This window comes from Cinclus cinclus, chromosome 1 (assembly GCF_963662255.1).
Source record: "Cinclus cinclus chromosome 1, bCinCin1.1, whole genome shotgun sequence".
In the NCBI taxonomy this organism is placed as follows: Eukaryota; Metazoa; Chordata; class Aves; order Passeriformes; family Cinclidae; genus Cinclus; species Cinclus cinclus.
The window spans coordinates 20,936,313-20,952,783 of NC_085046.1; the positions used below are offsets into that span (position 1 = coordinate 20,936,313).

Genomic DNA, 16,471 nt, shown 5'->3' on the forward strand with positions numbered 1-16,471 from the left:
TTTTTGGTACCTGAAATGGAAAAAAAAGAGCACCACAAAAAAACCCTGGATCATACCAGAAGTTACCCTTTCTTTCATTGTGTATATACATAAATTCCCCTTGAAATGCATTGAAGATGTATAAAATATTTTTGTACACAGTGATCCAAGCCCAAGAAAGATCTTGCTAAGAGTAGAAGAAAATGTATTGTCTGCTTCTCTATACTTGTGATATACTGAGCAATTTTATCCTACTGTAATTACAGATGAATACATAGAGAAAAGGTCTGCAACAATGGGTTTTCATTTCATGTCTTAGAAAATTAAAAAGCATTGAGATGATAATTGCACCAGGGATGGCCTTGAAACTGTCATTCAGCCTCAACTTTCAGTAAAAAAAAAACCCACAAAAGTGCATGGTGCCAAAAGCAGGGTGACAACTGATTTGGACTATCTTAATTGCCACATCTGACCTGAAAAGGAAAATTGTAAGGAAGGAATGTACTTCTCCTGGTGATCACTAACTCTTTCTTCCTGAGTATTGAATAGCCTGGCCAACATAATACTGGTGCAGTATCAAAGATTTTTAGTGATTATTTTCAAATTTTGGATAGAGACATGGGGCTGAAGAGTTACAACAGAAACTCTAACCAGAGAAATTGCACTTTTATCTTGACAAAAACAGCACAGGAAGCTTGCAAACAAATCCTAAAGAAAATAATAAAGTCTGAAATAAATGGCAATAAATTATGTCATGAGCTAGGGAAGAAAATAATTAACTAAATTATTTTTCTATGGTGCTGTTTTTTTCTGGAGAGGCTAGACCCAGTAAAACTAATCCGTTGGGATTTCATTAATGCTTACTAATGCCAATTTATCCTAAAGCCATGAGATAAATTATTAAGCAATAGTTGTGAAGTAATAAAAGAACAGTAGGGTAAAAATGTTCGAAGGAAGACAGAGGTGTTCAGCATGGAGATGTAATAATACACAAGGGAGCTGACAACATTAATTCTTCACTCAGTCTTGAGATTTATTGCTATTACTTAAATTAATGACTTGGGCATGCAAAAAATGCTGATGATAATGGAATTTTCTTATGGTACAAAACTGAGAGGATCAGTACAAAAAGCCAGTGAGAAGAGCAGGACAAAAGAATACCAGAATATCTTACAGCATTAGGTAAATTATATTGGAGAGTAGTAAGAAGAGAAGCAGATGAACCAAAATTATGTGAAATACAATATGAAAAAAATGAAAGAAAAATATGATCAGTGAAACCCTATACTGTATGAAAAAAACTAAAACTATTTCATTTGGTTGCCTAGCAAAATGCCATGTGAGAGAACGTAAGATTTGTTTCTCTAAACAGCACAGGAAAGTAAACCCACAAGAGGGAGCTACTAAAGCAAAGGCTCAGTGCTGGTCCAGGAACAAATTAATACACAGGAACGGTGCATCTATTTTGTTGGAAAGAGATGTTCAATCTTCAAACAAGTAGAATACCCTTCCTGAAGCAGTGGAGTGAAAAAACTCAGGTCATACATTTGTTTTCTACAAAAACAAGACTTCGGTAACAGGGAAGGTCCTTCCCACTTCTGAGCCATGAGGAGAAACCTCCATCATGGCAGGAAGTGGCTGGCAAACAGTGCCTTGAGGATGAGCAGGAAAAAAGAGATAATCAGAGTTATGAGAGTGGTGAACAGACTGGGTGACCAAAGAGAGATGCTGTACTGAACTGGGAAGCCAGGTGAAGGTACCCAAAGATGTTCCTTAGCTGTGCCAGGTAACAGTGGCAGCTGGAGCACAAAGGAATGGAACATCTTTTCTGTGGGTGACAGTTGTTATTGAATTTTGAGTTTCAAAACTTGCTGGGTTTTGTGATCATGCTGTTTATATTTAGATAAAAGATCAAAAAGATGGCAAGACTGGTATTTCATAATGTAATACAAATAAAACACGTGCATGACCTTGGTATTTTAGATTTATACTGAGGGTTTTTTTCCCATGTGCTTGTCTTTTTAGTTTGTAACTCTCACTGGGTTTATGAGGTCTGTAAGGCCATATTCTCTTTAAGAAAGGGACTCCATCTCTACATGCTTTGTCATGCTTTTTTAAACTACTGAGAAGAAATGAAAAGAAAAAAATAAACACCAAAAATGTACTAGAAAAATGAAAAATCTCTTTAGCCATTGTTATAAAACCAGCCAACATATGGAAAACTTTGCAGCATTATATCTGAGTCCATGCTGGAGGCACTGCTCTTCTTCACTTCCACCAGTGTCATCGTGCAGCTGTTCACACCTTTCTCTACATGGACAAGATTTAAAGTCACTAAGAGACAAATTGTATTTTTACATCTTACAGACACCAAAAGGGATTATAGAAGATACTGCTCACCAGTATACTGAAAACTCATATGTTTTCAAATCTTTGCACAGAGAGCTGATGAGAATTCCGTAACAGGACTGAAGGCCAGAATCACAAGTGTCAATTTCCAGCCTTTTGTAAAACCAACTCTAAAAGCAATGAAAAAGCTAGCCACCACCTGAATTGACATTGCACTTTTCCCCCTGTTCCTTCTTTAATCTTGGAGATGTCACTAAAAAGCCCTGGCTGTTAGAGATCCCTTCTCCAGGCCCCCCCTCAGAACGAGACGTGTGCCAGGGATTCCTGCATTGGATTATGCCTGACCCTCCTGTGGTCGCTGCTCACTGACAGAGGAGGGAAAGCATCAGAGAAGAGGCAAAAGGATGAACAGGAAAGTCTGGTAAGAAGAAGAGAAACCAGGTTACAAATCAGGCAGGGCTGGTGGCAAAATGGGAACTGGGGAGTGCAAGGAGACAATGAGGAGTGAAAAATGTGGGCATGGAGGAAGAGCACAAGCCATCTGGCACAGATGGGTATTAGGGTGGGAAAATGCAAGGTGCTCCCTCACTCATTAGATGATGTTAGCTCAAAGACATGACAAAAGTTGAATTCCTGCAGTTCTGTGAAATATTTATAATAAGATTAACCAAATATTTGGATAATCTTTAGGGAACGTTAACTTGAGAACTCTATTACAAGAGAAGAACAGCCATGGTTTGACTGAAAACTTTCCTATTACCTGGTCATTTCTTCCTCCAGCTTTCCCATCAGAGTGTAAGGAAAATCTCTTAGAAAAATTATTCACTGATGTACCAATCAAGAAAAATTTAGAGAATTTTACAATAAGCTTTAAATTATGCTATATTTTCTCTCTAGAATTGGTTTAATGGATGGCTGTATTTACATCTAGAAAATCAGTGTTGTCTTTTCAGTGTTTGATAGCGTTGGTTGAGAAGGGATGAAAAACTCAAAAAATTAAACAAAAAGAAATTTGATCAAAATGAGGTTTGGTAGCATGAGAGCTCTCAGAAACGTGGAGGAAATCAGTGTCCTCCTTTCATTATGAATTCTCAGGGTGGCCTTTGAGAGTCTTACAGCAATGCGGTAGCATGAGAAGGTGGCAGAGGGGAAGGGGAAATCTGCTCTCAGAAGAGCAGAGAGAAGCAACCATGGCAGTACCCGAGCATCCATTCTCCAGCTGCCTGTGGCTGTCCTGTGATTAATTTTCTGCAATTCCTAAGAACAAAAGTTTGCTAGTCCCTGTCTTTTACTGAGTAAAGTCATGGCTTACTGTCAGAATGTCAAAACAATGTTCTGTTAGAAATGATGGCTTGTTGGTAAGAGTGAAAAAACAACCTCTTTCTCCTTTGGCAGACAAAACCCAAATCTGATTGTTTGCCTCAGGCTGTCAGCAGAGGTCATAAGGTATTTCTGTAACATTCCTTTTATCATTTTATTTTCTTCTTTGAGGCATGGGAGACTTTCACCTACTCTTTGTACAAAAGTCTGTGAAGTTGTGTTTAAGCACTTTTTGATAACTAATTACTTCTTCATACAGCTTGTGATGCACTGAAAGGTTTTGACATACTGAAGGCCACCATAGGGAGTGGATGTATTTACTTGGTTGGATCCACATGGTTAACCACGATTTTTCCTGCACAGAAAAACAGAATGGCTGGAGTTGAAAGGCGCCTCTGGAGATTGTTGAGTCCAAAGCCTAGCTAAAGCAGGGCCAAGTAGAACAAGTAGTTTGGGGCTATAGCTAGTTTAGTTTTGGATAGCTGAATGCAAACTCCACAACCTCTCTAAGCTACATGTTTCAGTGTTCATCCATCCCCACAATGATAAATTGTTTTCTCATGTTCAGGTGCAATTGGACCCATTGCTGTTTCTTCTGCTACTGGATTCAAAAAAGAGTAGTGTTTGTGCACATACATATTCACCCCCAATGAGAAGTTAATTGGTGTGCTATTGAGAATTATTTTCAGCTTGTGAAGCAATGTCATCCCAGAAACAGAATTTTCTCAGTGTAAAGCAATAAACCATCTCTGTGTCCTCATTGCAGTCAGTTTAACCAATTAGACAGTTAATTATTTTAAAATTATTTTCATTTAGGTCATATGAAAGTGCATTGAAGATCTGTTTTAAAGTCTGTGATATATTAAATTGAACCAAACCCTGAATTTCCTGTCCACAGCTGCAAAATCAAGCAACTATTTAATGCTTTTATTTTCCATTAAAAGGCAATACTAAATTCACCTAGTATAAAGTACTGATGTTGGTGGTAAAATGCCTGTTGTCTCACAGAAGAGCAGTTTCACTTTAATGTAAATGTGGCATTTTAATACCATATTTTCTGAATTCCTATATCTGTTCTGTAAAATTTAGAGGTCATGAAATTCACATGAAATTCAATGTAGAATGATAGTGGTGTTGAATGCAATTTCTCTAAAGGAAGCAAGTTGCTCAAAAAAATGAAACTCAAACTCTGTATCTGGAAACAAATTACCCAGACTAAATGGAAAGCTTCTTTGCTCATATAATACTCTGCAATACTTTTTACATGGACGATTCTTCTTTATCCTTCTCCTTTATCTTAATAGGTTTTGTGACAAATTAGATTAAATTAAGAAGAAATACATGGAAGGCCTTTGATTTGATCGTGGAGATAAAGATTATCTACCATCATGGATTGCCTCCAGCAAGTCTGCTTGACATAGTAGAAGTTGGGAAGGGCAGCTAGTGTCTACTGCTTTAGTCTAGGTCTTAGGAATTCTGACTTTAAAAGACATGGCAGCAATGCTGTCAGGACTGTAAATGTGATGTGCTGATCCCTTAGGCAGGAAAGAGAATATTGCTGTTCAGGTTAGAAGAACACTGCATATAGAAGTTAGAAGAACATTGAATATATTGTATGTCAAACAAGACATACATGAAGAAGTGAAAAGAAAAGAAATAAAAGACAATGCAGATCAGTGCAGCCATTTTGTGAACAAATGAGGCCATCATGTGGCAAATTAAAGACATGGCCATAGGAAGAAAAATTGTTGATTTACAGAATAGAGTAATAAAGAAGAAAATACACACCTTTCATCATGAACTCAAAGGAAACTGGTGTTAAGTCCAAACACAGAAATTACTTCTAGTATTTCAATTTTTCACAAGTACTTATAGAGAAATTTTGAAAGGTATTTTGAAATTTTGTTTCATTTTGAAAGGAAATACTCTTAGATGGAAATCACATACATTTTTCCTACTGCTAAAGTATCATAGGTAGTAGAGTGGAAATGAGAACTAGAAGGAACAATCATATCTTTAGAGGAAAGATTTCAAATGTCTACATACAAGTGCCAAGTGAGCAACCAAGCTTCTGATTATTTATCAAGTTCCTCAGAAAACTGCAGGAAAAGAAATTATAAACATCTGCAAAACTAGATTGCTGTATGCCTCACTGAATGTACCATTAACAGTCTGAACAGGGAAATATTAGCATCCTGAACTGTAATTCACAACTCTAATATGCATGAGGAATAGTGTCTAAGGTGTTTTTGATTCAGCAGATATGTAAATAACTCTGATCTTTAATAACTCATCTTCTACAGTGAAAAATAGACAGATACGTGTAGATAAATCTTCTGTAGAGCTCCCCAAAAGAAAATCCTGAGCAAATTTAGATTAGGAATTCCTCTGATGGATGGAGAAATACATATCATTTCACAGTGCCTTTTCCTACTCATCCCTTGGAATATGTGTAAAGATTTTTGTTGTTTTTTTCTTTGTTGAACACTATGAAAATGATGTATTGCTTTACAACACTATTAAATACATGCATACCAAAGAATGACTGAAAAGCTTCTACAACAAGCAGGCACATCAATTAATCCAAAATGAAAGCTGTACAAAATGTGATGTATGTAAAATGGAGGGTAGAAAGACGTTAATCCTGGGGAAGGACAAGAATGCCTAGAAAGAGAAAAAGTGTGGTGCCAGTGCTAACCAAACAGCTTGTCACAGCCCCAGCAGTACAGAGAGTAGATAATGCTGGTCACTGTGCACCTACACTACTTACAAGGGCACGTAGGGACAGGACAAGGGGAAATGGCTTCAAACTGAAAGAGAGCAGGCTTAGATGAGGTACTAGGAAACAAACCCTTACTCTGAATGTGGTGAGGCACTGGAGCAGGTTGCCCAAAAGAGTTGCAGATACCCCATCCCTGGAAGTGTTCAAGGCCAGCTTGGATGTGGCTCTGAACAACCTGGTCTAGTGGAAGGTGTCCCTGCCCACAACAGAGGGGTTGGAACTAGATGTTCTTTAAGGTCCCCTCCAACCCAAGTCATTCTGTAATTCCATAGTAGCTTCATTCTTTCTAAGTTCTGCCCTGGCTTTTTTATATTGCTGTAATGAAAGCTGCCCTAATTATGGACATTTGAAACATCAGTGAGGACCCACAGTTCCTGTGTCATATGGGTATATGCATTCCTTCTCCCTCAACATTGCTTCATTTTAACATCTTATATATAATGAACTGAATTTTTTTTCTTGAATTATTCAAGCTGTTCACTTACCCCTTTTTCATCTGATTTGAGAACCAAATCAAAATTTTCACAGAAATAAAACTATTTATGTTTGTTAGATGGTGTAAGGGGCCTGGGTTTTTTTGTCTTAGAACAAGTGTATGTGTATTCAAAAAAGATTCTTAACATATTTATCTCCTTTACTAGGCAAATGAATGATACCATTTCTACTCAGAGACTATACATAAAAGCACAATATTCACATTTAAGTTATCTAAAACATCAATGACTTTAAATGTTGGTACATTTTAAAGCAGCCCCATTCAATTTCTAGTATTTCCATTAAAGATACCTCTGGCTTGGTGAATGTAAGGCTGCAGCCAGTGTTTATGGATCTACTTTAATAAAACGTTATGTAATGAAGGATCTAAGATGCTAATTTTAGTAGGGAATTCATTCAAGGTGTGGCATAAGGAACAGCCAATTATCCTTGCAGGAGTCAATATGCTGGAGAAAGCTGGGCCATAGGACACCGGTATTTAACAGCCAGATAAAAATCTGCAGTAAGAATGACTTTCTAGACCAAAATCCTATTTTTCTTCTGAGAACTCTATTTTGACTAGTTGTTTCAGAAGGAGTGCTATCAGGCTGCTGAACTTTAGTCCTTGATTTCTGTTTCCCCACAGTCAGTGGCATTTGCTTGCAAAGTGGTTAGGATCGCCAAGGTGGTGTCAATGCTGACAATCTCTCTAAAGAGAGATAATGAGTCTAGAGGCACAAGAAATGTGTGGGAAAACATTAAATTGCCTCCCCTCAAAACACTGAGTACTGCTTGAAATGGCTGCAGACTCTCAGAGGAAAAGAGGCCTATTGTTTCAGAATAACAATATATACATGACATCTTGTGTTCAAGGTGCTTAGGGCAAAGACAAGAGCTGACTACTCCAACAAGGGGGACTTAGAGGTCACACAAGTGTCTTATGACATCAAGGGGCACCAGAATGGTCAGAGCCTAACTGAAAAGGCAGAGCTAAGGAGTAAGACCTCTTAAGCCCCTTGGAAAGGTGTGATAGAATAATGGTCCTTAAAGCAGAATTGTCCTAGTTCAGTCAACCCTTCCTTTGGATAAAGCAATTTAAAAGTGTATGAATAGAATATGATGAAGAAGACATTTTTGGAGGTGTCTTCGTCCTTCTGGCTTTGTGCTTATAAATTACATGATGAGGTATGGAATGGTAGCTCAATTGTAGTAATATGGCTGTCATGGTCTTCTGACAAAAAAATCTGAAAAGGATGCAATTGTGAGCAGCAGCATAGCTCCTCAAGCATTTATAGTGGGCTTGGAATTATCATACTAACTTTTGCACAAGTTTCAACAAATATTCTTTTAAAATGTAGAATAAAAGAATAGGTGGAAATAGATTGTTTCAGAAAGTTTCTGCATTTGATGTGAATTTCTGAAATATATTTTAAACAATATGGCCAAAATTTAAATAATTGCTTTTCGAATGTTTTTGGTAAAATATTTACAGTGCTATCTTGATTTTCATAAAGAGCTAAATTGGTCTGGTAAATCAAGCATTGTTGAAATGGGTTGGGGAAATAACCCAATCATTACTAATCAAATAATTAGAAAATATATCATCAACAATTACAAATTCTAGTTTAAAAACAAAATACAAATATCCGGCTTTGAGTAAAAAGCATCAGTTTAAGTGTGTTCTTACTTGAATCTTCAGACTATAATGTTGAAGTACCTATTTCATTCTTACAATTGCAAGTATAACTTATTTATATTATTATGCAGAGTAATACCCTTATTGACAGACAACAACCTTATTGTGTCAAACAATAAATAGGAAACAAACAAAATTTCCAGTCAAACTGGTTTGCCATCTAAGACAGAACCAAAAGAAAATAGGCATGTGATTCAAGAGGAATACAATGAGACTGCATCAATCAACATTCTGTAGAGTGTAATTAGTACATGGTTGAGCCTAATTGATGAACCTGTCTCCTACAGACTGGTTCTGCGTGAGTAAATATCTAGGTGTAGGTAAGACAGGCTATATGTATAAATCTCAGGGAATGAGAAATGGCTACGACAGGAGTGTGGACAATTGATTAATCAAGACAGTTTTAAACTTAAAAACAAAACTTTACTGCATAAATACTCACTAGCAAAATACATTTCTACTGTTAAGTTATTAATAGTTATTAATCAATATTACTCCATATTCAAAGCAGTTAGCCCTTAACAGCCATCCTATATTAGCAAATAATATACAATATCCCAGAGCCAATGCCAAGAATTCAGCACCAATGGTTACGGTCCTTGAGAGTCTCAGTCAGGGCAGTGCTCAGGTTCAAAAGCTCTTCAACCAAGGATGTCAACACTGAAAAGGGTGCCTTCCTTCCCCCTCCTCCAAGTCCAAATCCAGGTTTTTCACCTTGTATAAAATATTGTAGTCTTTAGAGAGCTCAGTCCTTGACCTCTGACTCATAGGACTTTGAGAGACTTCCCCAGGCTTGCAGCAGATGCCTTGTCTTGTCCATCAGTTGTGGTCTTGGGTTTTTTCCTTATCTACTGTTTAATTTCTGTTTCATTTCAAGCAGTCTTTTCCCATCTCTTAAGGTTGCAACTCTTCAATGATCAGTAACTACCATCAGTAGGTACAGTTGTGGGACCTTTGTTTTCAGCCTGTGCCCATATTTTCAAGGCCTTTGCTGACAACCCAGGATAAAACTCCACACCATAACAAGAAACATCTGGCATCAAGCTTCAGCTGACCTGAAAGTTCTCATAACAATTGGTAACAAGCCTAACAGGCCAGGACTGTCTTACACAGGCACAGTGAGGATAAGGCTTGAGATTTATTTCTGACAAGAGCAAAACTGTTTTCAATGAGCATGAAAATATTTCCAAGTTGCTTACACCTAATTAGTGTGAATTTTGAAAGAGTTCAAAGCAAGCTAATATTAATTACATTTGGCTTAGCATGCTTCTACTTTCATGAGTGCAATGGGCATCTGCTTTGGCCACATAAAAAAGAGGTTTGAATAATGAAAACTAGTAGTGAGAAACTGGTACACATTTACGTAGTATTTCTTTGGTTTATGAAAGGAATGAAGAAAACCAAAAGTACAAAGACTGACTGTTGATATTGAAATAATTGCAATGGCAAAAGTAGCCACAGTGACAATTCAGAGCTAAGTACTCCCTTTAATTGAGATGTTGCATTACCCACTTTGAACATTGACCAGGGAATAGTAGATGCCTTTTTCAGCCAGGAGCTGCTGATGGGTGCCCTGCTCTACGACCCTGCCATTCTGGACCACAGCGATCTTGTCAGCATTTTGGATGGTGGAGAGGCGATGAGCTATCACGATGCACGTGCGACCTTCTCGAGCTTTATCCAGCGCTTCCTGGACAATCTGCACAATGAACAAATACACAATCACCAAAAGGTGAACTATTCTGGCAGCTGTTGTGAGATATACCTCAACTGCCACCTGTACACTCTAATATGACAGTGAAGGAGAGGGAATATCTGTTGCTCAAGCTTCTCAATTTAGAATTAGCCTGCGTTGGCAGAGTCCAGACTGTTAGAGTGGATAACGCTGTGATAGTTTAGAAAATTAGAAGGAAACAGACTCATTACTGAGATGCATGGCAGGAAAAATGAGAAAATGGTCTTAATTGGTAGGAGATGTTCTGACTGGATATAAAAAAAGGATTCACTGCAAGGATAATTTAGCATTGGAACAAGGACAAAAACATCTCTACTGAATATCCTTGAGATTTTCAAGTACCCTACCAGACACAGCATAAAGTAAGCTAAATTTGAGTTCAGTATTGGCCTCTCTGGGAAGAGGAGGTTTAACTGGGGACCTCCACAGCTTCCTTTCATGACTGATTAATTATATATGGAAGTCAAGTCAGTATTCCTGGGTAACTGCTATCATGCTAGTTCTCATAATTTCACAGTGAGTCTCATGAATCACATTTTCTTAAAGCTATCACTGGCAGAAAGATATTAAAAACAATCTGTGCTTTCCTGTATTTATTCCTTATGTTTATTAATGCAGAATAAAGTAAAAAGTTAAATTTCAATACCTAACTGGTATATAATCAAGAAAACAATAAATCGTGGGATTACTTAATGGCATTTTTCCTTTAACCTCATTTTTTCATGCCTACAATTGATCAAAACTTAGTAGAAAATTTTAACTTTTCAGATTATAATATATGATATAATATTTGCCTCATAAATAGTAAGTATTTTGGTAGAATCTGTTAATCTTCTACAGCTAGATTGTACTTCTGTAGTATCAAGATTACAGCTTTGGGCTTAAAAAATAAGTAAATGTTTTTAGCAATTTTCACCTGAAATTTCCATTTTAGTCATGAACATGTAGAAAGGACCAGAGAATGGGAGAAGAAAGAAAACTTAAGAAAGTCACATTTCACAGTTTCACAGAAATAAACCAACCCAACCAACATTCTCTGGCAGCATCCTCAATCTTTTTTGGCTTCTGCAGTTTGTGTGTCCTGATTCATTTTTGACAGCACTTTCTCAGTTGAAGCCTGAAGACTTCTAGGCTAAGGAATGCATTCTTCATAGCACTTCTATCTGCCTACTGCCATACAGATGTAAAAAATCCTTTTTTATTTTTTTCCCTCCAGGAGGACATTTAGATCTGTCTATTTTTACCAAAATATGTAATTTGCGTAAGACACCATATTTCCAGCTTTTGGCTTTAAACTGTGGGAGTAAAAACAGTAATAATAATAATAATAATAATAATAATAGAATCCAGATTCCTGGCTCAGACTTAAGTTACCTTTTCACTTTCTGTGTCTAAGGCAGAAGTAGCTTCATCCAGAAGCAGAATTTGGGGTTTGCGTACAAGAGCTCGGGCAATAGCAATACGTTGTTTCTGGCCTCCAGAAAGCTGGGTTCCCTTGTCTCCTACACGGGTATTGTATTTCTGAAAAAAACCCCCAAACATTAAATTCAGGCTGTGAATAAAAATCAGTTTGGATGTATATTGAAGCGTATCAGCTCTGACACCAGCCTCCCACAATCTGCATATTCCACACCAGTAGCTTTCTGAAAACAACTGACCAGAATTTCCATCTATGGATCTTTCACTGGTAGACTTCTTTTTAGCATCAAGTGCTTAATAAATTCATAGCAACAAGCTACTCTAAGGTTAAATTGGCAAGGTTATTCTCAATCAGATGACACAACACCAAAGGTCAGTGAAAGTGTGACAATACTGGGGTTCAAACTCTGAAAAATCATGCAAACTGAGATGAGTATTCAGGGGGAACGTGATTAGCTTTTAGCCTTTCTGAATACTTGTAATTATGTCTTCCTGGTCACTGCATAGGACAAGACTTTGTGCATGGCAGACCTTTCATTTGACCCAAGATGCTCAGTCTTACATTATTATTATCATTGCTTGTCTCATATATATAGGTGAAAAAGTTCTTAGTAATTTTCAGACCGTAGGAATACTCGAAATTTAAATTCTGGCTAGGTATAACTGGAAGAAAGTGTGAACTCATCAGTCTAGCAAAATCTTTTACATATGCTTGAGACAGACAGGAGGTTAAAAAGAAATGTTCAATTTAAAAAAATCCCACCCCTTATTACCAGCTCTCCGTTAGCTATAATTGTGTATTTACTTCCCTGTGGTCTTAAAAGTTCCACTTTCCACCTGACAGTGGGATCTCTCAGAGTTAAAATAAGTGTGGTAAACACAATCAAGTAAGGAAAATATTTTTTAAATTGTTTCAGATTTATTTTCAACTCAGAGAATTATCGTACCCCAGGTAATTATAAGCAGACACAGTTTTTCCCTGCCACTCTAGTTCACTTGCAGTTCTGAGAAGACAAGAAAGGGAACAACTTACATCTGGCAGTGAGTCAATGAAGGAATGAATATTGGCTTCTTTGGCTGCACTAACAATTTCCTCAAAGGACACCTGCCGACTGTTATCTCCATAGGCGATGTTTTCAGCAATAGTGAAGTCAAACAGGATTGGTTCTTGTGAGACAATACCAATATGAGCTCTCAACCACTGGATATTCAGTGCCTTTGCATTTTTGCCATCAAAAAGCTGAGAAAGCAAATATTTTAGATTTTAGTCACATGGCTATATATGAATTTGAGAACTTACTGTAAATTCATACACAGAAGTTGTGCAATTGCAGCTCTTTTCCTTAGCTCTTTCTTACTAATTGCAAGCCCACATAATCCCTTCCCTTCCTTCTCATCTATGTTCCAAGATTTTCTAATTAATAGAAGTGAATGCTACCTCAGTCTTTTTCTTTACTTCAATATATAATTAGGATTTTGAAGGCAGTGGAAGATAGGATATACTGAGGCAACTTCAAAGAACTTTGCGTAAAGTTCTTTCAATTGTTTCTTCTGCAGGAAAATTTTCCTCTATTTTGCATCTATAAAGAAGAAATTTACTTCTGTGTTCCTTGAGATGTCATTTGCAGCCAGTTTTCCTTATTGGCCACTCTCTCATACTTCTGCTAAATTTGCCTGTTAAATTGCTATCATTTTCCATCAGATAAATGAAAACAGAATTTATTTTTTTTTAATGTATCAGCTTCATAATTACACAAGTCACCTTAACTTGGTCACAAATATACCAGGACATTAAAAGGGCTGTTAAATCTCCACTGGAGTGACCCAGTGCAGCACACAGGCTCTCTGTTGGGTGACATGATCAGCTGGGTAGTTGAAGAATTGCCCCTTCATAGCCTGGCTATTGGAGGAGATTATTTTACTAACTCCATAGCTGGTGCTAGAACAGTCAATTTTCAGCCTATATAACATTTTCTTCAAAGGAAAAGGTGTCATAATGAGCCTGATTCAAAATCCAATGAAATGAGGGACCTGCTGTGAACAGCTGCTCTGACAATTTCTGCTTTAAGCCAAGCCCCTTTCACTCAGTTGGCAGTGCAACTCAGCTTGAGAATTATTCCAACACTTTTGGGATTTCTATGGCACAGCTCTGTGCTTTATCCTTCACTAAAATATTGATGCTTATCTAGGGCACAAGGTCAGAAACACTGGTAAGGAAGTTGCACTTTGTTAAACACACTTTTGGGGCGCCTATGCTGCTTCTTTCTACACATCATTTTGCTACACTGAACCTCTTTGGGCACTTTTAACCTCAAAAAAGTCGTTTCCATTGCATCTAGGCTTTATTTAAGTATTGTTTTATGTTTTGTGAGTATCTCTTCAGAAACAAGTTTTAAAATCCTTCTTATTCTCACCTCATAAAAGCCAAAATGTATGTTCTGTTACAGACAAAACCTCTGAGCACATTTACATCTAAGAACAACAGCAATTAACAGTACCATTATGTGAAAAAATTATAAAGTCGCTGAATGAGTAGTATAGAAAATCCTACATATATTTTAAACCAAAATTACTGAAAGTATTTACAATCTATCACTTGATAAGCAGGCATACTCATAAAGATGTTTCTGACAAGTAAAAATTATTAAAAAATATTTTTGTCAATATTCACTTTTTTTTTGAAAGAACATATATGGCAAATTCTATTACTAGGTCATACAAAAATAGGTACATATATTTATTAGTTTTTAAACTGTTCTTATTATAAAAACCTTCAGAAATTTGCCCTGAATTTAAAGCCATCATGAAACTGTGGATCAGGCATATTTTTACAACACAGCTCTTCATCAATTCATTGTACTGTGGGAAAATGAGGCTTAGATACATCTTATTTAATTAAGGAGACACACTGAGTCCCTCCTGATGTTTATATTAAAAATACTTAAAAAATAAAACTAGAAATATCTATTGTTCTTATCACAAAAAAACCCAGTTAAGAACACCCTCACTTAACCAACCTGTTGACAAGTTCTTACAAAAATACTTACCATTTCTCCATCAAGTGGGTCATAAAATCTCTCCAGCAGCTGAACAACGGTGCTCTTTCCACAGCCACTGCTGCCAACAAGAGCCAGAGTTTGTCCCTTTTCTACTTTTAGATTCAAACCTTGGAGGATTTTGACCTCTGGTCGGTTCGGATAGTTAAATACCACATCTTTGATTGTTATATTTCCCTCAAATGTTTCCTACAATTAAAATATTACCACTGTTACATATTTAAGGCAATTTCACAGATGATTAACACAGAATTGCAGAAGTATCCCCATCCCCCCAGAAATCATGGAGATTTTTAAAAAAAATACCCTTTTGGCTCTATGTGCTCTATGCTCTAAGGCTCTATGTGATGGTTTTTTAAAATCTCCATGAATGTGGTCCATGTTGTGTTCATTTAGTTTGAGATATGCATTGTGATAAGGATGTAATCAGAAGGAGAGGAAGAATCACTTTGAAGGGAGTGAGGGGAGTGCTGTCCCTATTACCAATAAATACTATCACCCATCACACATGGCTTACTTACAGGCTTGTCTCCTTCCTCACTGTAACTGTCTATTGAGGGCACTCTTTCAAACAGCAGAAACAAGTGAGCTGCTGATATCTTGGCTTTGGCATAGTCTGGAGCAAAAGAACTGGTTTGTCCTAGTGCCATTGCACCAAATACAACAGCTGAAAACACTCTATAAAAGAAATCAGGAAAAAAAATATCAATAGACAGTGAAGAAAAGAACAGTGGAAATGTGGCTTCTCTGAGAAAAAAAAGAAGGCTAAAATTAGAAAGAATAAAGTAGTAATCAACTATTAGTGCTTTAATTATTCATTTACCCCCAGAAATTTCTTTTTACCTTCTTTTAGTGACATGAGATAAACATGCCTGCCTTCCAAATTCAGTGTTTTCATTACTTATTATCAGCAATTTCTTTAGTTATTAATTCTGGTTAGTATATTAAGTCTCAGCAGGGGCTCAGAGGAAAGGGGGTCAATGGATGGCACATTGTTACTCTAATGCTGTTCTGTCATCACCGTGGTTTCCTCTCTATGGTTCAATGACCTTTGGGAGTTAGTGATCACTTTTTAAGGCATGAATGAAAATAAGAAATCAAGCCTGTAACAAGGTGACAATAAAGATTTAATTTTCTACCACATCTCTGCTGGAAAAGAATTGCAGGGTTTACAGTACTGATTAAGGTTGAAAACTATGTTTTTGATGAGTTTTATTTTATGGAATTTTATGCAATTTATAGGCTACATTAGAATAGTTAAGAAACTCTTCAGTTATTCCTTACTGCCACACACCATAGAAACAAAATCATCACCAAGAACAGCTATTTGACATATGACACCTCCTAGCCTGTTTCAGGGCAAAGTAAAGTAGATTATTTTTTATTAATTTTGTCTTTTTTTTTTTTCTTTCCAGAGCTACATAAAGTAATCTGTTTTATTCTGCATTTTAACAGCCTAGAAGGGCTCACACAGTTTTTTGCTGAAGCCCTCCCCTTCAAATCTAACAAAAAATTCACCCAGTTGACTAGAGGTGATCAGCTAGCAGATGGGATGTGGACGCCTTCTAACAGCTTCTGGTCAAAATCAGCTGTGTTAACTATCTTTAATTAGGCTGGCAACAAAAAAGCCAGCATGGTTGACCTTGGGTATTCAAGTCACT

The 16,471-nt window shown here is 36.9% G+C and overlaps 1 protein-coding gene across 1 annotated transcript in view; it reads right to left on the minus strand.

Annotated features, from left to right (window-relative positions):
• Nucleotides 1–10,104: 10,104 nt before the first annotated feature.
• Nucleotides 10,105–16,471, minus strand: part of ABCB1 (ATP binding cassette subfamily B member 1) — a 34,877-nt gene continuing 28,510 nt past the window's right edge. Inside the window, exons 23-27 of the mRNA XM_062494675.1 lie at nucleotides 15,332–15,488; nucleotides 14,802–14,999; nucleotides 12,788–12,994; nucleotides 11,710–11,856; nucleotides 10,105–10,299 (exon numbers count right to left, since the gene is read on the minus strand). Coding sequence (XP_062350659.1) covers nucleotides 10,105–10,299; nucleotides 11,710–11,856; nucleotides 12,788–12,994; nucleotides 14,802–14,999; nucleotides 15,332–15,488 — 904 coding nt within the window. The remainder of the gene's footprint in view (nucleotides 10,300–11,709; nucleotides 11,857–12,787; nucleotides 12,995–14,801; nucleotides 15,000–15,331; nucleotides 15,489–16,471) is intronic.